General features: G+C 32.4%; 1 protein-coding gene across 2 annotated transcripts in view; it reads left to right on the top strand.

Annotated features, from left to right (window-relative positions):
* ADK (adenosine kinase) overlaps window positions 1–23,810 on the top strand; it is a 612,746-nt gene that overhangs the window by 224,287 nt on the left and 364,649 nt on the right. For both annotated transcript variants that reach the window (XM_074296780.1, XM_074296781.1), the window contains exon 4: window positions 9,578–9,656. In XM_074296780.1, coding sequence (XP_074152881.1) covers window positions 9,578–9,656 — 79 coding nt within the window. The remainder of the gene's footprint in view (window positions 1–9,577; window positions 9,657–23,810) is intronic.

Here is a 23,810-nt window from a genome sequence, read left to right as displayed (position 1 = left end):
GAATAATAGAACAGAATAGGCAAGACTACTTAAATTTGTATCTGCAAAGGTCTTCCTGCTTTCAGATGATGTGGGGCCATTTAAGTTTGTATAAGAAAGAAATCATTCTGTAGAGAATGTTAAACCCATTTAAGTTTGTATAAAGTTTTGTTGTTAATTTTACATAACTTTATAGGGCTGTCTGGTTTTGCTTTCATCATTAATTTCACTTCATAGTTTAGTCCTTGACAAGTATTCAGAGCTCTTTTATATTAAGGGAAGTTTTTTCTTTGTTTTTTTTTTTGTTTTTTTTTTTTTTTTTGTTAATTTTCCTTTATCTTACTGTGAAAAATATATGTTAATAGTATTGTACTAGACAGAATTGTATACTTTAACATTATATGTAATATAATTTTTTTTTTCTTAAAAAAAACATTACTATATATAATGCTTAGGAAGTTTTGAGAAGACTTTTAAAATCCAATATTTTGTTATTTTAGAAACATATTCTTATATTTATTGATATTTTTAAAAAATAAGTAATTAATACTTGCTGGATAGCTCAGATTGTGTTTAAACCCCAGGAATGTATTACTTTTAGTGAGTTGTATGTTATTATTGATTTTCTTTTTGTTATACTATGAAGGCAGAGCTGCTGCTTTCTTATTTGGAGGGGGAATGTGTGTTGGCTTAGAAGGAAATTTGACTTTATAGGTATCACTAAAATGAAACCCCTGACTGGACCAGTGGTTCTTGATATTATTAGTTTTGTATGTTAATAAGAATATTCATGCAACAAAATCCAGGAATCAGAATGGGAAGCCTAATAAACAGTATTTGGATGGAAGAAACAAAAATATAGAGCAAGGTGAATGTACAATGAACTCATTAATTAACTAGTCCTCAAAGATTGTGGAAGATGAAGGCAAGGTTAGTTTACAAAGAATGAAAATAAGAAAGTAGCATGTTCCTTTCAAAAGGATTCAGAATGATAGTCTCTAGAAGATTGTGTAAAAGCTATATTGGGATAAAAGGATCGGAGAAAGGACAGGATCTTTGCTTAAAATGGATGGAATGAGGATAATTGATAGCAGAGAGGAAGCAGATTGGCTCAATTCCCGAATTACCTTTACACCTGAATTGCCTGACAAAGATAAGGAAGAAGATAGTAGGAGATTAACTGGATGCTCTTGGTCTATTCTAGTCACCTTCCCAAGATGAACTATAGAGTCCAGCACTTTTAAAGACTAAGAAGACAAAATTACTGTCCACTATAAATGATATGTGAAAAAGAATAAAAAATGGGGGGAAAGCAAATAGATCTTGCACATGCTTGACTAGCCTTCAACTCTTAGGGATGTTTTAGGTATCCCCATTCAAGAGCTGCTGGAGTAGAACAGTGAACTCGAAGTCAGAAAGTTGTTGTTGCTCTGTTCTATCACTTGTGCCTGACTCTTTGTGACCCCATTTGGGATTTTCTTGGCAAAGATACTGCAGTAGTTTACCATTTTCTTCTTTAACTCCATTATACAGATGAGAAGATTGAGACAAACAGTTTCAAGTAGAGTGTTGAGGGTGATACTGTTAGTAATTGCTGGTTGCCAGATTTGATTGGGTCTTCTTGACTCTGAGCTGGACACTCTCTCCATTTGTGCCACTTAGCTATCCTGAAGTTAGAAGTATTTAAATTCAAATCCTACTTTAAATACCGACTAGTTATATGACTTTGGAAACATCCTCCATCTCTCAATTTACTCATTTATTTTTTTCTGAGGCTGGGGTTAAGTGACTTGCCCAGGGTCACACAGCTAGGAAGTGTGAAGTGTCTGAGACCAGATTTGAACTCGGGTCCTCCTGAATTCAAGGCTGGTGCTCTATCCACTGCACCACCTAGCTGCCCCCATTTTACTAATTTATAAAACGAACATAACACCAGTTTTCTAGGACTTTTGTGAGGATTTATTGAGATATTATTTGCAAAGCCCTGTACAGATCTTACAGCATTATGTAAATAATATCTAACATTGATGTTATTATTACATTAAGACAAATCATTAAAGAAATGTGCATATATTTATATAGAAAAATGATGATTATAAAAAGCCAACTTCATAAAATGATAAACTCATCTCTTTTGATAGTATTACTAAAGTAGTGGATAAAAAGAATATTGTGATATGCTTTCCCTGAATTTTGGCATTCCTTTTGATAAAATTTATTCTTATTGTGGAAAAGATAGGGAATGGATGATAACATATTCAGCTGGATTGGTCAGAAGACCAAACTTAAAATGTAGGTGGAAATGCTTCAGTGTCTATATGATATCCAGTGCAGTGGCTTGGATTCTATGAATATCCATATACTGTCTGCTGTTTTTATCTTTGACTTGATTAAAGACACAGATGCTTATCCAATTTAGAAATGGTACCAAGCCCGAAGGACAGCAAACACCATGAAAGACTTAGGATTCAGAAAAGTTGAACAGTTTATATTATTACATTGAATCTGTTAAGACTAAATTCAGTAGTGACAAATGACAAATTTTACTTTATTAGGGACTGGAGGATCAAAAAAATAAATTTCATAATAAGAGTGGACAATTGTTCTGAAAAAGAGAGGTTTTTTAATAAATTGCAAGCTCAGTATGATGTAGCAGTCAAAAAACCCTTGGCAGTCTGCTTTGGGAGGGTACATAGCTTTCACAAGTAGAGAGGAAGAGATCCTGTGCATTCATCAGATCTTATCTGTGTTCAGTATCTTTAATTTAAACGTTAGTAATTTTAATTTAAGAAGGCCAGTGAACAATATGAGTATTTCTATAAGAGGCCTATAAGACTGGTAAAGGACCTCTATTCCTTGGCATATGGAGAACAATTGAAAGAATTGAGGATATTTAGCCAATAAGGAAAAAAAAAACAAATCTTATGTGTAGTGGATAGACCTAAAGGTTGTCATCAAATATTTAAAGCCATGTTATGTAAATAAATGATAAGATTTGTTCTATTTGTTCCTGGAATTCTCAGTGAGACAGCAACACTGAGTGAAAGTTATAATGAAATGAATTTTGATTTAATGTCAGGAAAAAGTAATCTTCACAATTAGAACTACTCAGCACTGGAGTGTCCAGCTTAAGAGTTAGTAGATTCTTCTCTCTTAGAGTTCTTCAGGTAGGATCAATATGTTGTAAAAAGTATGTGGTGGACTAATTGGCCACTTGTGGTTCATTCCAACTCTCAAGTTTTGTGACCTTTCTAGATTCACTTTGCGGGCTCCCTATTACAAGGTCATTTCAAATATTTTAAAATATATTTTTCTTGGACTTTACATGCCTAGGTGATAGGAACTGTATAGTTACAAGTTTCTTGAGTAAAGATAAATGTAAGTGATTATTCAGTAGTTTTATAGATAGGGGGGAAAAGTAGGGCTAAATTTCCAAAGACCAAGGTTCTTAAATGCCAACCTTACCACACATTTCTTTGTGTGAGTGTTATATTCATTTTTCACTGGCCCCTGGTTTTAACATATTAAAAATGAAGGACTTGAATTAATTGTTTTCTGAGATTCATTCTCAGTTGAAAATTGTAATTGTTCTTAAATATTTCATCTAATTTTTTAGGATTGTTTTGTAATTTTTTAAAATTTGTTGCATCAGCTTCATTGTTCAGAAAACAACTGAATTTTTTTTAAGTATAATTATATAATGAATTTAGGCTAATTTAGGTGAGCTCAGTATCTTTCTGCTAATTGAAAACTTGCCTAGTTAAAGATATTATTTTTAGTTTTCTTGTTGCTTATATTTATATCCTTTGCAAACTTAAGCAGTATGCCCCCTTAGTACCCTGTACTTTGAAAGCAGTATCTCAATAGGTTAAAAAGTATAAGTGAATAAATATTTAGAATAATATTGTCTGGGGTTTTTTTTTGTTGTTGTTGTTGTTTGTTTGTTTTTGTTTTTGTTTTTGTTTTGCTTCTCATTAGAAGCAGCTGTCAAGAAATTCATTTTTACTAATATTTTCCTTCCTTTTTAAGCTAAGCTACTTGCCACCAATTGAGGTAAATTGTCTGACATCAACAAGGTAGATAATTAGTAGTGTGGATATCTGGGAAAAGCAGGTGGAGTAATTTTGTTCTTTTTTTCTTAATTGCCTTCCCAGGGATAGTATATTATGACAGGTATTCATACATTAACTAAAATGCACTACAGAAACAAACATTCAAATCTATTCTTTCCTTTTCCAAAAGAGTTAAAATCAGCATGTGAATTTATTGAACTAAATGGATTATGTGATAGAGGTGCTAGTGGCTACTAACAAAGTTGTAGAAATTGCCAGATTTAAGTGACATCTCATTAGAGGTGAGAGACTGACCTTTTTCTTATTTGAAAGGCTTATGAACAAGTAAGTGTAGGTGTCTTTCTATTATGGCTAATTAAAAAAACAAAAACAAAGAAACAAAAAAAAAAACCTGCTTCACTCCTTTCACTCCACTCTTGCATACTTACCTCCCTTCTCCCCCTACTTCCAGTCTGGCTTCTATTCTCCTCTGTTTCTCTATGCCACATCTTAAGGCCTTTTCTGAGATTTCATCCTTCTTGTATTCTCTTCAGGACTAGACCTTGTTGATCATTCCTTTTCTCTTATCTTGGATTCTTTTTTCCTTTGTAAGTTTTAATAACATTACTTTTTCTTGGGTTTCCCCCTTCTCTGTCTCTTTTGTGATACAGTCAGTGTCCATATTCAGTTGTCTAACTTTTTGTTATCCCTCTATGACTCTTTCTTTTCTCTCCTCTCTTTTCCCTTATTCTCTCCCCTTCTCTCTTCTTCTTTCCTCCTTTAGCTGATGGGTCAGTTAGTGCATAGAGTGCTGAGCTGGGAGTTAGAAACACCTGAGTTCAAATGTGGCCTCAGATACTAGCTGTGTAACCCTAGACAAATCACTTATTCCTGTTTTTCTCAGTTTCCTCTTTTGTATAATGAGCTGGGGAAAGAAATGGCAAGCCTTTCCAGTATCTGCGAAAGTATCCCAGCAAGAAGAGGCACTTTTACATTTTCCCCAGAAATAAAATGATTTGAGATTTGTGGATAGATTCCTTGGAATTATAGAGAACCTCTCCCCTTTTTTCAAAAGGAAGAATTTTTTTCAGCACATTTAAATTTTGAGCAAAGAATAGTAATATAATTTGAGTAGCACAATTATGATCCATGTCATCATGAAAATGTAATAATTACCTGCATATCCTCGAATGCGTTGTATCAAGATGTTCAGCTTTTAAAATTGATTAATAGTCCTGTGTTTTTCTTTCCATTCATTTAAAAAAATTAATTCTTGGATTGTCAAGTTGCCACAATAATGACTATTTTGAAACAAGGGAATATTTGATGGACTCTCACAGGTTTTGACACTTCTGGACAATAAGAAACCCTTGTGAGCAGTAGCTTGTTATCTAGGCAGTTTCAGATATTATCATCTTGTTATGTGTATAGGAAATATATTTGAAGTCTCTAATGAGTGTTAGAATTTCAATTTTTAAAAAGAAGAAACAAAGTAAACTTCTAGATGTAACTCAGTCTTCAGTGATGAAAGGAGGTATCCAGTTTTAGGAATCTTTACTATACCACTTTATTGTGTATAATGTAATGTTATTTGTGGGAAAATATATTCAAATCACAAATAAGAAAGCTGAGTTTATGAGCTTTCCAGATAATTTGTGTGAATGGCTTATCAGTGAGGGAATTTGATTCTAAGTACTTAAAGAATCAGTGGTACTTGAGTTCTCAAACTACATTGCTTGCTCAGGGTGAAATAAGAAATAATGGAAGTATATAGGAGATGAATTGTTTCTATCATTATGTATTATTTCTGTATATCATGAATATCCATTTGTGGAATTCTTTTCTATGCTCTTTTTTATATAAAACTAACTTGTGACATTCATTTTGTAGACTTGTGAGATTCTTTTAGGTCTCATCTTTTGTAAAACACTCAAAGTTAAAATATTTCCCCTACCCCAAATTTTTATGTAGCCTGTATATAGGATTTTGGGGGTTGCCAGGTGGTCCAGTAGACAGACCACTGGGCCCAGAACTAAAAAGACTCTTCTTCCTGACTTCAAAATTTGCCTCAGATAAGTACTAGCTAGCTTTGTGAACCTAGGCAAGTCATTTAACTCCAATTTTTCTCATTTGAAAAATAAGCTGGAGAAGGAAAATGCAAACTACTGCCAAGAAAATCCCATGTGGGGTAATGAAGAGTTGTATTTGACTAAATAGATTTATTTTATTTCTTGTCTCCATGATTGTTTTAGTTAAGGCATCTTATTCTCCCAATTATGAATGAAAGTACTCATTATGAGGAAGCCAAAATGGTGGAGAAATATGAGGAAGTTTCCATTGGAAATAAAGCTCAATGTAGTCTTTAAATGGATCTTAAAGTTATAGAATGCACAAAAAGACAGAATGAAACAACTTTGCAGTTTAAGATAACTTAGAACAAGTTCAGGAAAGTCTTTCTCACTTGGATAACAAAATAAGTGTGACCCATCACAGGGTATGGGGAATTTGGGGGGAGACTCTTAGCCATAGTATAGATCAACAAGGCCCCTGACTCAGTAGGCTAGTAGTACAGATCAGCTGTACAGATGGGAGAGTGCCTGCAGAACAGGACCAACTGGACCTGGCTACCCCAGCGCATTGGGCACGCCACAGCAATTCCAGCCCCAGTGGAAAACCCAGTGGCAAGGTCCTTGTTGCATAGTAAAAGAAAATTGGGTTGGTGTCCTCTGTGCCCTGGGAGCAGAGCTCCACTTAAAAATGAGCAAAAAGAGCCCTGTAGTTAGAAAGCTGCTGTGGGGATAGGCTTATATCTGAACACAAACCTCCAAGGACGAAAGCAGTGGCTAAATGCCATGTGTGAAACCTCAAGAGGATATATGAACTGCTCTCAAGCTCAAAAGCTTCTCTTGGAAGAGCTCAGAAAGGATTTTAAACATCTACTAAGAGATAGAGGAAAAATTGGGTGGGGGGTGGGGGATTGAGATATGCAGGAGAATTATGATTTTAAAAAGTCAACCACTTAGCAAAGGAAAAACAAAAAGTGACTGAAAAAGAAAACAATTTCTTAAAAAATAGGATTTCCAAATGTAAAACAGCTGAAAAAGATAACTGAAGAAAGTGATTCATTAAAATTAGGATTAAGCAATTGGAAGCTAATGAGTATGAGATATCAAAAATCAAAAGAATTATAAAAACAAGTGTTCATTCTGGGACTGGAGGGGCCACAAGCTATCCAGACTCCCACAGTTAGATACAGAACTTGAATCCAGGCCTTTCTGACTCTGAGGTCAGCTTTGTATGGCTGCCTGGACTACTATAGCCATTATATTAAATTATAACTCTTGTAGCTCAAGGATCTCACATCCTAATTGGTCAAAGGATATGAACAGACAATTTTCAGGTGAAGAAATTGAAACTATTTGTAGTCATATGAAAGGGAATTCCAAATCATTATTGATCAAAGAAATGCAAATTAAGACAACTCTGAGATACCATTACATACCTGTCAGATTGACTAAGATGACAGGAAAAGATAATGACGAATGTTGGAGGGGATGCCAGAAAACTGTGACACTGATGCATTGTATTAAAGTGGGGAACAGGACCCACATGTGCAAAAATGTTTGTGGCAGCCCTTTTTGTAGTGTCAAGAAACTATAAACTGAATGGATGCCCATCAGTTGGAGAATGGCTGAATAACCTGTGCTATATGAACGTTATGGAATATTATTGTTCTGTAAGAAATGACTAGCAGGATGAATACAGAAAGGCCTGGAGAGACTTACATGAACTGATGCTGAGTGAAATGAGCAGAGCCAGGAGATCATTATACATATGAATGATAATACTATATCAGGATAAATTCTGATAGAAGTGACTATCTTCAACAATGAGAGGATCCAAATCAATTCCAATTGATCTGTAATGAACAGAACCAGAGAACGAAGTTTGGGAAATGAATGTGCACCACAACATAACATTTCCACTCTTTCTGTTATTGTTTGCTTGCATTTTTGTTTTTTCTTCTCAGGTTATTTTTACCCTCTTTCAAAATGTGATCTTTTTTGTGCAACAAGATAACCGTATGTGTATGTGTGTATATATACACATATATGTATATATATATATATGTATATATATATATATATACATATATATTTTAACATATTTAATGTGAATGGGATTCTAACTGCAATATAGGGGAAGGGTTGGGAAGGAGGGGAAAAGTTGAAACAGAAGTTTTTGCAAGGTTCAATGTTGAAAAATTACCCATGCATATGCTATGTATATAAAAAGCTATAATAATAATAATAATAAAAGTATCCCACATCCTGAGAGAACAAAAGTTTGTTCTATATTTACTGTAGATCTCTCTATCTTTTACCTTAAATCCATAACTTTCCCTCCCACTCATACAGCTTCCTTTCTTTGACATTATCTATTTCTGGCCTCTTGGTAAGTGGTGATTGTTGTTGTTGTTGCTGCTTTGGGGGAGGATTGTTTTTTGAAAGGGAACTGCTTCACTTTTATCAGAGTTCTATTTTCTTCCTTCTCCTTTCCTTAGTGAAGTTGCTCCCTCTGTGATCCTCTACACTATGCTTCATTGTTTTCTTCCTGTGTCCTTGAACTTCCTCACTTAGCCTACAACGATATTTAGGTTTTTTTAATACCCTTTTAATATCCTTTAAATAACTAAAAAAATACACAAACCTCTTGATCTTCTCACCCCTTCTTTTTGTCCTGCCTATCTCTGCCCAAACCTGGAAAGGGAAATATGTATTCACTGGCTCTATTCTTAACCAGTTTTTTCACTTCTTGGTGCCTGGCAACGTAAATCACTACTGAAATTGGTCATAAACAACTTTCTCAGTGCCAAATTCAGTGATTCTTTTTCTATCCTTATCGTTTTTTTTTCTTTCTAGTGCAGTAGTTCTCAAACTTTATTCTCAGATCCCCTTTATATTCTTAAAAGTTTTGTGGACCTTCCTCGTTCAAAGAGAATTATTTTGGGTTGTTTTAATCATGGAAACTTAAAGGTATTAAAAAATTAATGTCTTCATTTATTATAAATTTATTTGTCCCTGCAAGATCTTCTGAAAGGATCTTGGAGACCCCTCAGCAAGAATTCCAACTTTTGAACATTAAATTCTTATTTTTGATGCCATTCCTTAATGTTTAATTTTGGCTTGAATAAGTACTTTATTCTCCCCAATCTTTATTCTCAGATATCAGATGGGTACAGAAAGCAACTTGCACAAGCAGTTCATTAATGCTCAAACTATACACATTTAATACATTTTGATTATTGCTGTTAGCATCTGCTTAGAGTGTTGAATTCCTATTTTGAATTATCATGAGCCTTTGTAAAACAGATCATTTCTGTTATTTATCATTTCTGATAAACTTTTTGAATATATTAACTGATAATATCCTGCCTAATAGTATTAAAACAGCTTCTATGTGGCGTGTTCATTTCTCATCCAGATTTCTACTTTGATAATTTAAGGAATCTAAACCAGAGTTCTTACTCTGTTTTTTTTTAACAGGTTTGAAGAACTTGTAAAAAACTTCAAAGTGGAATATCATGCTGGTGGTTCTACACAGAATTCTATTAAAGTTGCTCAGGTTAGTTCATTATTTAAGTAATTATAGATTATAAAGAAATCTAAATGAAAATAATATTAACTCTTTTGTATCACATTTTTCAGTGGAATAAATCAATACAAAATGGGTTCTTTTATTAATCTTAAATTGGGATTTTTAGTTTAATAAAAAAAATTTTAATGTCTTCTTTATAACAATTTTTCCCTCAATGATTTATAACTCAATTTTTGTTTTTCAAAATAAATTAACTTTATGAAATGTTCCTTGTTAAGAGAAGAGTTGATAACCTTGTCCACCTAATATTTTATCTTGACAGATAGGCAGACTATTTAGAAGTCTATTTTAGGAACCATAAAGATTTTCTGACTTGAAAAGGGACAACATTTCATTTTAAAAAATATTTGATCATTGATTATTCAGTATTTGCTCAAACCTCATCTAAAATTGAAAGTATTATCCCCTCCCAAGGCAGTCTATTCTATTTTCAGATAGATAGAACTATTATGCATCATTTCTTTGTAATAATAATAATACCTAATAGCAAGCATATACACATACATATGTGTGTGTGTATAAACTATATAGTGTTAACTGTGTGACAAAAATTGTGCTAAAAAGCTTTATGATTATTTCATTTGATTCTCATAACAATTCTGTGAGCTAAGTACTATCATTTCCTTTTAAATATGAAGAAACTGACAGACATATTAATTTCCTCACTCCACACTTTGTACTCTGTCCACTGCGCCAACTATCTGCCCCCCTTGAATCAATCCTAAATCTGTGTTTCTACAACTTGTATTCATTGTTTCTATTTCTGCATCCTGCCAGACCAGGTAGAATGAGTTTATCCCTTTGTCTCCTCTATGTAACCCTTCTGTTACTTAAAAGCAGCTATACTAAACATCTCCCATTTTTTAGTTCATATGTATCATGAGGGATTTTGTTTAAATGCCTTTTTAGGGTCTTTTCCATTTCCAGAACTATGATCATATGAACTGATTCTAATTGTAGTGCCTCTCCCACTGTACTTCCTAAAGTGTGTCCTCTAAGGAAGCCTATCATTAAATGCTACCCACATGCCAAGTTCTAGGCCACAAATATAATAAAGAAGACCATTTCTGCTGTCATAAAAGGGAAAGACAACATTTAGAAAAAGTATTGGGGAGAGAGGAAATAGAAGGGTCTCAGGACAAGCAGAATGGGAAATTCCATAGAACCAGTAGTGCTGGTGAGAGTAGAATGAAGCTTGTCTGCTCTGGAGCCATCCTTATAAGGGAAGCCCTGGTTGGCATTTCCTTAAGGGAAAGTGTAAGGGCAGGATGGAGTAATATTCCAGAGTGGAAGATCCTAGGCACTGTGGTGAGACTACATCTGAGATAGGCTAGAAAAGTGCATATATACAAAATAAAAAGGAAATAATTAGTAGAGGAAGGCTTAAAGAATAGCCAGTAAGGTTGATGTTTGGAGCAGGAATGGAGAACATTTCCAGCATGGAGGATAACTGACTAGAAACACTAGTTACTATTTTAGTTGTTGTCCAGCCCAAGAAAAGCATAGTTAGGACCTTGATTCCCTAGGAAGGCGCACTGTTCTTTAGTTAATATACTTTATATTGCGTTCTTCATATGTCAGATACTTAGAATTATCAGAGATTAAAAATATCAGCTTGAAAGTCTAATTCCTAAACAATGACAATTTAGAAAGAATTGAAAAATATTAATTATGCTATTCTCACTCAAATAAATAAATGGCTTGGGTAATGAATGAAAGCAGTAGGCAAAATTCTTTCTAATCTTGAATGTTTTGATGAATAAGTAAACCATATCTGAACAAGGAATGAGAATAAGCAGTCTTTACTCTATATTTTAACTCTCAAAGGCCAAATGAAAAAAGCTAGAACCATACCTTTTTTTTAATCAGTATGATATTGAAGTTATCTTAGACATACTCTGTTGTGATGGCAAAATCCAAAGTGCGTAAGATCATTCTTTTGTATTTAAATTGAATATTATCTTTTTATAATATGTTTATCTGTGATAAATGCCATCTTTAAAGTTTTCAAATAAACAAAAACTCATTTTAGAGATAAACTTTTTTGCAGTATATTTCTAAAAGCAGCTCATAATATCAAGGAATATAAGGAAATTTAAATATATAAGTTTTTTTCAGAATAAATTCAATATAGATACCATGCTTGGAAGATGTTTTATTATAATTATATATTTAATGACTTTTATTCATTTTTTATACCATCCTGCTATTGGTTTAATGAACTCAAGTTTTAAGGCATGTTTAATAGTGTTTTTTAAACAAAGTTTGTTTGTTATGAAGTGTTCCATATAAAAATCTCCAGAAATCCTTTGGGAAGCTGTTAACTTCAGGTTTTGGCAAATATATTCACATTCCATCCCTATGCTGCAAAGTTTTATGTTTTCTTCTTGTCACTGGACTATCCCAAGTAATTCATTTGTATATAAATAGAAAATGTGAAATATGTTTTGAATAGTTTTGAAGAAAAGCTTTGGCACATCAAATACTTTCCCAGAAAAAGTTACTACTCAGTTGATAACTATAATTTATAGTACTTTACAGTTCCTGGTGGTTTTGTATCTTAATAAATGTTTATATTCTTGAATGGATTAATTGCTCAGGTAAAATCCTACCCAAATTAATATCTAGATTTCTGAATATATTTTTTATTTTCAGCTTTGAGTTAATTTCTTAAAATGTGCTTTGAAAAAGAGTTGTTTCTGAAAGACAGCAAAAAATGAAGAAAGAAAGGATTTTTAAGTGCTGATGGTTTTAGATTTTGGCTCTTATCCCCCTTCTTACTTAGATTTAGGTCTTACATCTTTGTGACTTTGGTGAATGCTGGAGCCCCAGCCCACATCTCATTTTGGATATTCCTTCTGAGGCATGGGTACATTCTGGGACAACAGCGTTCTAGTCATGGTGTGAGAGGGGAAGAGGGGGGCGACAGGAAACAGATCCTTGAGGAGCTTGGGCAGTAGGAAAACAACTTGTGCACCTCTTTTCATTAATTCTTTCTCAGCCAGATACACCAAGCAATCAGTTCAGAGAATCCTCTATTGGTAACAATAGTTGCTATTTTAAAATGGGGTGAAAGTAAGAGAAGGAAAGAAACATTCCTTCTATTAAGCGATAAGTTTTTTCATCATTTCTTTTTCAAAATGTTGAATATTCAATATTTAATTGAAATATTACGATATATGCAAGAATTCTACCAGATATGAAGAGAGAAAATTTTGTAATGTGCTATTATCAGTTTTGTTTATTTTATAAAATAAAATGTAGATTCTTTTAAAAATATAGCTGTTCAGATAAGTTTTGGTTTTATAGCAAAGTATACTCTCTGACATATTGTTGAGTGTGTATTAAATGTGTGTGTCTATATGCATATATAGACACACACACAATCTTATTATCGTTAAAAATAATTTTGTAGATTTTTACAAACTTTGAGTAGTTGTCACTTACATGTTATTTTCTAGTGAAATTTGTTACCTATTTATTTGCCCAGAGGTCCATTGCTTTCTTTCTCCATCTCTTTTAAAACAGTATAAAGGTCTTTAAATTCTTTATTAGCTCTTTTGTCATTTCCTCTAGGCAGTAACCAACAGAGGCACTTAGGGGGTTCTAACTCAGTTTGACAGGTCAGAGGCGTTATGTCTTCCTGTGTTGCTAGATTTAAAAGTCTCAGAGCCTTTATCATAGAAAGTGCCCACCAACATCGATGTGAGGCAAAGGAATTATAAATATACATACGTGTGTTTGTGTCTTTATGTACAGACACATTTGGATATCTTTATTGAAATGAGTATGTCATAGCATCATAATTCAGACAAGCTTATTTATAAAAATTGAATATTTTTAGATCATTGAACCTGATTATTTTATAAGATGCAACCAACATAATGTTCTTTTTTTTAAAAAATTACAAATAGTGGGTAGGAGATTCAAACCTTCCAAAAGAATATACTGATTTTATTGATTTTATTCTTCGTTCTTCAAGACTCACTAAATGGTCCAGCTACAATGCAAACAAATATTTCTAATGCAAAAAATCTCTTAATAAGTAGATTATCTTATTAAACAAGCAGATTAATTTATAATTTCTTGTAAATCTTATATAGAAATCTTATAGCAAAGTTTCTGTCTAGGGTCAAGGCTAACAAGTAATTAGCATTAGAAAATTCAATTAATTTTCAATTAATTTTTATTTCTTAAGTAACCAGGGGCCTATGATTATATGTTTGCAACCATCAAGAATTTCTGTGATGGTACAATCATTGAATATTGGTAGAAAATTTTAATTTTTCTCTTTTTAAAATTACTTTAAAGACTTTGAGTAATCAAAGTGCAATGAGTACTTTATATATACTTTGTGTTTATTTGTAATGGCCTCTTCCAAGTAAAATTTCTGATATTTGAAACTTGAGACTTTCTTTTCCTATCCCAAGTACCTTAGTAAAGGCTTAACTCATGCTTCTTGAATTGAATTGAGCTGAACCAACATAACTATAATTTTGTCATAATTTATCCGGCAGATAGACAAATGATTTACATACTGTTAATAGTATATTATTTGGTTCAGTCCTGTGGTAAATTGAATATATTATACTAAAGGTATCCTTTTTTGTTGATTCAACATTATCATCATTAATATAAATTATTATCATATACCATCATATAGGTATTCTCACAGGTAATTACATAATTCTTATAGTTCTTAAACAATAATACATTATTAATGGTTATACCTTATATTTATATTTATTTACTGTTTTCAGAGGTTTATTAGTTGAATCCTATCATTTGAAGTTTACAGAGAGGTGCTTTATTATTCCTAATTAAAATATGATGAAACTGAGATTCCAAGAGTCAGTGGCTTGCCTCAGGTCCCATGACTGTTAATCTAAGGTTCTTCATTCATAACCTGTGTTGAATTCATTTTTCTCTTTGAGTTCATCTTGCATTTGCTGCATAATCAGCCATGATTTCTCTTTCTTTCGGTTTATATGTCTACCTACCTACCAATATATCTATATCTATATTATATCTCTACATAGAAATCTCTATATCTCTCTCTCTATATATATATATATCCTTTTAGAAGAGAATTGTTGCTTCTGTTATGTTTTTGAGATATAAATTATATTTCACATTTACTTTTTGGTTCATACCCATGCTCTTTGGTGAGAGAAATTACTATTGAGCAACCTCCCTGTTCCAGTGCAAAGCTGTAAATGTTATTCAGTTTATAATCTTAGATGTGTGGGGCACCAGAGAATTTGCTGTTCCTCACATAGAATAGTACATGTCCATACCCCTTTGAATTGACCTTCCCCAGGTTAGAAATATTCTTATTGTGAATCACCCCTTACCCGAAACCTCTACTTTCCCATCTTCTTCAGGACAATTTTCTTGGTCTCCTTCCCCACCCAGTGCTACTGTATTTTTTTATAAAGCAGTTTCTTTCCATTTGTTCTGCTTTATGCCTGTTTTACCTTCCCTGCATAAAGTGCAGAACTTAAAATGTGAACTCCATGAAGGACAGACTGTTTATGCTTTTTCTTTTTAACTCCAGGACTTAGCATAGTGAGTGCTTCCACGTAAGTGCCTAATAAGTGCTAATTGATTGATTTATTGCTAGAATATACTATTTCTCATTTCCTGTTCCAATATCTTTGAACCTGTTTTATATAATAGAATAAACATATTTTACTGTGTCTGAAATAATTTCTTTTAAGTAGAGAACATTTGTTATGCTGACTTGAAGAAAAGATATTAGGGGTTATATTATAGTTCTTTTAGAACCATCGTGTAGATAATTTCATGGAGAAGGTAAAATTTGTAGATATTCTTTCTCCATTTTTTCCTATATGACAAAGATGACTTTTTTCCCCCTCTATTAAAGACTTAATTGACCAACTATAGAATCCTAACAAATTAATTTTATTCATCATTCATATAAGCTCTGATAACCTAGTATTTTATCTTTGTCTTGAATGTTCAAATTTTTTATTTGTGCTTTGGGCATTGCCTGACTTACATCTATTGTTTTGTTTTGTTTTAAAACTTCCATAGCCTATAACATGCTCTTCCATTTCACATAGCAGATCATTAAATAAGGCAAATTTCTTTAACTTTCCTCAAGAATTTCCTCATTAGTTTCCTCTTTATTAAATTTTGCATAAATTGTTTGAAGCTATTATACAGTAATCATCAGGTTTTCACATCTAAGAAAGCTTTTTTTCTTTTCCCCTCCTTAATTTCTACTGAATAAGTGGTAAGGTAATACAAGCATCAAGAACTAAGGTTTTTTGTTTTGTTTTGTTTTGTTTTTAAATATAAAAAAGAATTTGCTATAGAAAAGCTGAGAAAAAGATTACTTTAAAACAGGAAACTCAAATCAAAGTGAAGAGAATTGTGAATATGATAGAACATGAATAATTTATAACATCTAACTTCAGTGTTTCTAAACAAGTAAAATTTTTAAAATTCTAAGACCTCATTATAAATTCCTTTTAAAAATTATTCCAACACTTTTTATTTGGTATATTGAAATTCTTTATTTGAAAAACAACACTGGCACCTGATTATCTTTTAAGATTGATTTATTGTACTTGGAAAAACTAGGTAGGGGTTAAAAAGCCTTTTTTTCTAGGTGTTATTCTGGGAACCTAGGAGTAGGTCAGATCTTTTTAGATCGACAAAGAAGTAACACCAGACTGATCAAAGAGAATTATCTATTCTAATGGCTCACACCTGGAGGAGTTGTAGAACTGTCAACAGCACAACTATATTTATAAATATCGGAGCAGTATGTGGCAGATGGAGATGAAGCACATAGTTTACATTCTATCTTCCTGTCATTAAACAGAGTGTAATATTTGTAAGGTGCCTGTTAGTACCAATTTCAAAATTAATGAGTAGTTTTAAGCAACACCAGTTTCAGAAAATAAAGGCTAAAATAGGCTTTTCCATTTCTGGTTTCTCTTTCAAGTTTACATAATTTGAGAATGTAAGCATAAACACTGAAATGCTTTAGTTATGTTTTTCTTTTTTATGCTTAAATATTTGGATGGAGGAGGTGAAAATGAAAAAAATCTGCATATTATCATAAATCAGTTCTTATACTTGTTGCATTGATTTTCTGAAACAAAATGTAGAATTTTACATATTTAATTTTTTTTCAAGTAATAGCCTTTAATTTTAAAAAATATGCGCAAAGGTATTTTTCAACATTCACCCTTGCAAAACGTTCCAAAATTTTTCTCCCTTCCCCCTATTCCCTTCCTTAAACAACAAGGAATCCAACATATGTTAAACCTGGCTCTCTGTCCATAGGAATTGGCCTAAATCACTTCATTGTTGAAAAGAGTCAAGTCCCTGGCAGTTGATCATCACCCAATTTTATTGTTCCCATGTACAATGATGTCCTGGTTCATTCTTAAGTCTTCACTCACACTTAGCCCCTGTATCCAGTCATTTGTGAAATCTTGCCAAGTCTCCCTTCTCATCATCTCTCTTCTCCTCTTATTACTAAGCCCCCCACATCCTAGTTTAGGCTCTCTCACACCTTACATGGATTGTGAAGTAGCCTCATCATTTGACTGCTACCTCAAATCTTTTCTGTTTCCAGTCTGTTTGACACAGTTGCCAATATAGTTTTGTTTTTTTTTTTTTTTCTTTTTCTGAGGCTGGGGTTAAGTGAATTGCCCAGGGTCACACAGCTAGGAAGTGTTAAGTGTCTGAGACCAGATTTGAACTCAGGTCCTCCTGAATTCAGGGCTGGTGCTCTATCCACTGCGCCACTTAGCTGCCCCACAATATAGTTTTCTAAAAGCATAGGTTTATATGTCAGTTAACTTTCTCTCTAAGGTCCCTAAACTTCTCTTGCCTTTAGGACCAAATTTAGGGTCTTGTCTATAAAATAAACAGGAGAAAGATGTGACCAACCACTCCAGCATCCATCAGGAAAATGACTTTACAGCAACAAAGCTAGCTTCTGTGTGGGGACTTGACTCATCCATCCTATAACTAGTGCCCTCCTGCAAAAATCATCTACAGCAGGGGATATAGAGAGATATACATTTACATATATATAAATATACACATATTTATGTTTGGGGAGTGTTTGTACCTATTGCTCTTCTTTAAAATGTGCTATCTTGGACTAATTTACTTCTGTCTTGGCTTCCTTTTGCTTCTCATAGTTACTGGTACATAGACAATGATTAATACATAAATAGTTATTGATAGTGCATACTAATTAGAAGGGAAGGAGTACATTTCAATTTTATATAAAAAAACATGGAAATGTGAGCTAGAATTTATATATTTACAAAAAATATATAGGAATGAATGAAAATGCAATAAATGCATTTTGTGTTGTTAATATTACATACTAACACATGCTGTTTGTCAGATTCTGTGCTAAATGCTAGGGATACAAATATAAGAACTATAAGTCCCTATGGCTAAGGAGCTTACCTTCTAAAAAAATCAACACATATGGGGATTTAAGACCAGGATATTTCTATCTTCAGAATTTTATACATTGTGAATAAAGTCAGAGGGTAGGTGATTGACCGATCGACTTTATGGAGTGGTAGTGTTGATATGATTACTATTTAAAGATCCTTCTTTTTTTCTTTTCTTACACATGTGACTTTCTTGTAGGAAAAGGACTGTTATTCACCTAGATTTGGTGAACTCTTGACAATAAACCATCCAGAGTCTAAGGATAGAATTTGGGAATCTGTAATAAGTAGAAGGTGGAGCACAGTAGGATCAGCAGGAGATCACAGTGTATCATGTGCTTTTGTGGAAGCCTAAATATTGTGACTTCCCAGTCAGGATATGGATGAAAAACAAGAAGTCATTTAAGCTAGAAGCAATTATATGTGACCGTGCATTATACAGTAAGCCTGGAAAGGTAGCAGGAGCCAGATTAAAATTGGGTTTAAATAAAGCAAACAAGATTTTATCTGATTGTAGAAAGAAGAAGGAAGTAGAAGGTTTTTGAGCATAGATAAAAATAAATTTGAAAAAATCTCTTTGGAAGCTGTGTATGTGGAAAATAGAGAAAGGGCAGGGAATCATAATAAGATCATGGAGGATGTTTTTTGCCATTGTCCAAGAGAGATATGATGAGGGCCTGAATTCTGGTGTGAGAATGGAGAGAGAGAATTTTCTATCACTTTTTAGAGGCTATTGACAGGCTTAGTAATCATATTCATTGGTTCTTTTAGAAGAACTGTATTTTTGTATTCTTTGAGTACATGTTGTTGGTCACTTATCATTTCCTAATTAACTTGAATTTCAATTTTCAGTTGACTTTTTTGATTAAAAAAATTTTTAGTTTCATCAGTGCTTTTTTTTTTTAAACTACTGTGGAAAAATTTCTGCAGTGGAAGGAAAGTCATATTCAGGCTCACACAAGATGTGTCAGCTGCTATTTATAAAAGAATGGAGAATTTGGAATAGCTACTCCAAAAGACATATTTTAAAATGGGGCAGCAAGGTGGCACAGTGGATAGAGCACCAGTTCTGAAGTCAGGAGGACCTGAGTTCAAATCTAGTCTCACAAACATACACTTCCTGGCTGTGTTGACCCTGGGCAAGTCACTTAACCCAAATTCCTTCAACCAATACACACACACACACACACACACACACACACACACACACACACTCCTGTATATATAGGATTACTATCAAGAATTAATTATGTATCAAAGTATGATCCTAAGAGGGGAAATTTATCTTTAATGAAATAAATTAATTCTAAGTATTCCTAATGAAAAAACCTGGACTGAGTATAAATTGAAATAAATACATTAAAATCAGAGTAATATTAAAAAAAAAAAAGGAGTGAAGATTTAGTAAGATTATGTAAGTATAAAGTTTGAATATTCTAATAGAGAAATAAAAAACACGTCTTCTCAGAATATTAATGTCAGCAGGAATCATAGAATTAATTATATAATTCAGGGGGCATAGAAGCTTTTGGTTATATTAGTGAAGGAAAATGACATATATTGTGGAAGAAAAAGGAACTTAGCACTTCATATAAATATGGTGCATAAAGAAAAGGTTACATCAGCAAGATGGAAGGCATGTGGAAAGAAGGTATTACTTTAAAGATAAGGATGCAAAGGCTAACAGAGATAGAAGTAACTTGCTCAGGGTCACACAAATTATAATTGGGAGAAATTCAGTTTATTAATGCCCATTTGGAAAAAGTGCTCCAAATCACTGGTTTCACCACAGCCATCAAAGTTGACCAAGAGAAGCAAACTCTTCCCCTCCCTCCTTGAACATATGTTGGATAGCCTGTGAAGAAATATGTATATTAATGTACTATGGATGGAACTTTGAAGTGATCTAATCTTTTTGTGAAGCAGTTTTATACAACGTCCTGAAAGTTATTAAACTCTTCATTTTCTTTGATAGAGCTATAACATTACTAGAACTGCACCACAAAGAATGAAGTGGATGACAAAAGTATAAATGCAGTATAATATTTATAGCAACTTTTTGTGGTGGCCCAGAACTGGAAACTAAAGAGGTGCTCATTAATTGAGTAATGTCTAACCAAATTGTTGTATATGAATATAACAATACTTTTGGCCTGTAAGAAATGATTAAGGAGATTTGCTTCTGGGAAGATTTATATGAAAGGAGAGGAGCAGAACAATTTACACAGTAACAACAACATTATAAAGACAAATAACTTAAATCGCATTTCCACAGGATTCATGATGAAACATTAACAACCACCTCTAAAAGAGAGGTTATGGTTTCAAGGGTGTAAATTGAGACATGCAATTTTTTAGACATGTGCAGTACAGCATTTTGTTATTGGAGTATTTACATTTGTTATAAAATTAGTTTTTTAATATTGGGAAAAGAGGGTGTATTTTTTTTCGTCAAACAAATTTTAAGAAAGAATTATACCTATTTATCAGCATTTTGTGGCACATTTACAAAAGTTGACCATGTATTGTCATAAAAAAAATTTCACATACATGAAGGAGAAATATTAAACATAATTTTATTACACCAAAATTAAATTTTAAAAAATCATTATGAAGACATTAAAGAAAAGATTAAAATTAATTAAAGAATAAATAATTCCTAAAGAATTGGTAGGTCAAAGGAGAAATTGTAGAAACAATGGGTAATTTCATCAGAGAAATATCATTTTTAGGATGTAGCCAAGGTGCTCCTTACAGAAAAGTTTATAGTGATTAAAAGCTTTCTTCATCAAAGCAGTGGAAAAAAAATATCAATTTAGTAGATAAATTTTTAAAAATCTACAAATTCCATAAATTTTTTAAAAAGCCTATTCTATATTTCTAACGATACAAATATAATCTTCATATCTAAGTCAGAGAGAATCAAAACAGAATAGCAAATAATATTTATTCCTAATGAATATTGACAACAATATTAAATGAAATATTAGTTATGCAGCTATATCAGCTTATAAAAAAGAATACACTGTATATAGATCTGATTTATTGCATGTACTTAGTTTATCTAGCAATTTGAAAACTAGAAATGTTATGTCATGTTAATTAAAAAAAAACAATACAATTGTGTGATTATAGCAGTAGTTACAAAAACATTAGAAAACATAGGAATGAATGGTCTTTCAATAATTTGATAAGTTGAATTTATATCTAAAATTCAGCGCTATTATTTTATGAAATTGGAACAAATTACAGGCCTGTTCAAGAAGATTAGACATAAGAAAGTGTATTCATATCACCACTATTCTTTGATATAGTGCTAGAAATGGTAACTATGGAAATAATACAGGAAAAAGTAATTGAGAGAATGAGCATACACAAGGAAGAAAAGAAATTATAATAGTTTTTGTCAATGATGTGACTTAGCAAACCATACAGTCAACTGAAAAAGTATTTTTTAAAAAAATTGTTAGCCACATGGTAAGTTAGAAAGTAAAACCACATTAATCATTAGACTTTTTGGATAAAAATATCAAAACTCAGTATTAAGATATAATTAATGTACATTAAAATAGACATAATGTCTACTTTTATGTCTAATTTTATGTAAATATCTTATTTTAGAAGATACATACATCTACATATTAAGAAATACTGGGACTTGAATATCCTACAATATGAGATTACATGTAAAGTATTTTGTAAGCTTTAAAATACTACATAAATCATATGATTATCTCAATAAATGCAGAAAAAGCATTGACTATATTCAACGATAAATTCAAATAAATACACTGTTTAAATAAAATTAACATTGCAAATTGAAATCCAACACCCATTCCTGTTTAAAAAAACACTAGAAAGCATAGGAATAATTGAACTTTTCCTTAAAATGATCTGTAGCATCCATTTAAAACCATCAGCAACTATTATATGTAATGTAGTTTACAAAAATCCTCATCAATCTGTGGGGAAGAGACAGCTTACAAAAGTTAGGATTACAATTGAGCACTTCAGCTTTTTAGGCAGGACTGCTGTTCTGAAGGTCTGCCAACACTCTCTTCTGTTCCCATTCAATGGAAAACTGATACACCAGTGTGGGTAAAACAGTTGCCCTTAACAAATGAAAAAATTCAGGCCATATTAGATATAGTATAGTAGCAACTTGACCAAGGACATTTAGACTAAGTCCTTGGAATTCCCCTGTATTTTTTGTAAAAAAAAAAAAAAAAAAAAAAAAAGGAAACTGGAAAATGGAAGATGTTGACTGATTTGAGAAAAGTAAATGAACAGATGGACTCTTCAGCCTGGACTTTCATCCACTACTCAATTGCCTAGAGAATGGCCTCTTTGGGTGATAGACATTAAGGATTGTTTATATTCTATCCCTCTAAATAAGGAGGATATGAAAAGATTTGCCTTTTTAGCACCCAGTGTTAATTTAGCTGAGCCTTATAAATGATAAGAATGAACAGTTTTGCCACAGGGAATGAAAAATAGCCCTTCTATGTATCAAATGTATGTTGTTCTTACTCTTAGTCCAGTAAAAAAAGCATTTCCAAAAGTAATGTTATTACTTTACATGGATGATATCTTGGGATGTGCACCTGAGGAACAAATGTTTGAAGCATGTCTACAAAAGACCATAGAAACACTAAGGAACTACAAATTGTCTCTAGCCCAAGAACAAATTCAAAGACATGCTCCTTTTCAATATTTAGAATATGAAGTATATCCTAAGGTGCTTACAGTACAAAAACTCTCCTTAAGAACAGAGAAGTTGAACACCTTAAAGGACTTGATAGGACATATCCAATTGATGCATCCAGTGTTAGGCTTAATTCCCTATCAATTCCAACCATTATATGACATTTCAAGGGTAGACAATGCTTTAAATTCATCATGATAGCTTACAAAAGAAGCTCTAGAGTTTTTGACAGTGGTTGAGCTGGCTTTATCCATTTTTAGTTGAAACAGTCACTCAAAAACCTTTGGAAAACCAGTTTTTGCTTCAGGAAACTATTTCAAATACTTGTGAAATTAATAATATATTTGGGGATTCATTCTGCTACAATACACTTAATATTTCAGTATTTTCATTAAAATGTGATATTTTAAAAACAACTCATTAAATAGCTTAAATATTATTTTGCTTATTTTGGGGATTTGCTAATATGATAAATATAACAATACTATCAAAGTTAATTTTCAGTTTTCATCCTATACCATTCAAGCTGTCAAAGGAACTCTTTGTATAAATCAATACAATAATAAAATTAATTTGAAAGAACAAAAATACATAGAATATCAATGCAATTAACATATAGAAATGAAGAAGGAATAACCTGGTGGACCTCTAACTATATTTAAAAACAGTAATAACGAACACCATTTGCTTTTGACTGAAAAGCAGATCAGTGGAACAGACTGGATGAGAGAAACAGAAATATAAACACTCCATTAGTCAATCTTCAGTAAACATGACAATATAAATTATTTAGGTAAAGACTCCTTATCTGATAAGGACTGCTCAACTATGGAATGCATTCAGGTAGAAATTAGGCTTAGATCAGTATTTCATAATTTGAGGTCCCTGGACTCCTAAGGTGTCCAAGTTTTGCAAACATTGCACCTTTATTTTTACTAACCTTAAATTTTTTTTGTCTTA

This window comes from Sminthopsis crassicaudata, chromosome 2, assembly GCF_048593235.1.
Source record: "Sminthopsis crassicaudata isolate SCR6 chromosome 2, ASM4859323v1, whole genome shotgun sequence".
NCBI lineage: Eukaryota > Metazoa > Chordata > Mammalia > Dasyuromorphia > Dasyuridae > Sminthopsis > Sminthopsis crassicaudata.
The sequence above is the reverse complement of the archived record's forward strand: the minus strand, read 5'-3'. Positions and strand labels throughout refer to the sequence as shown.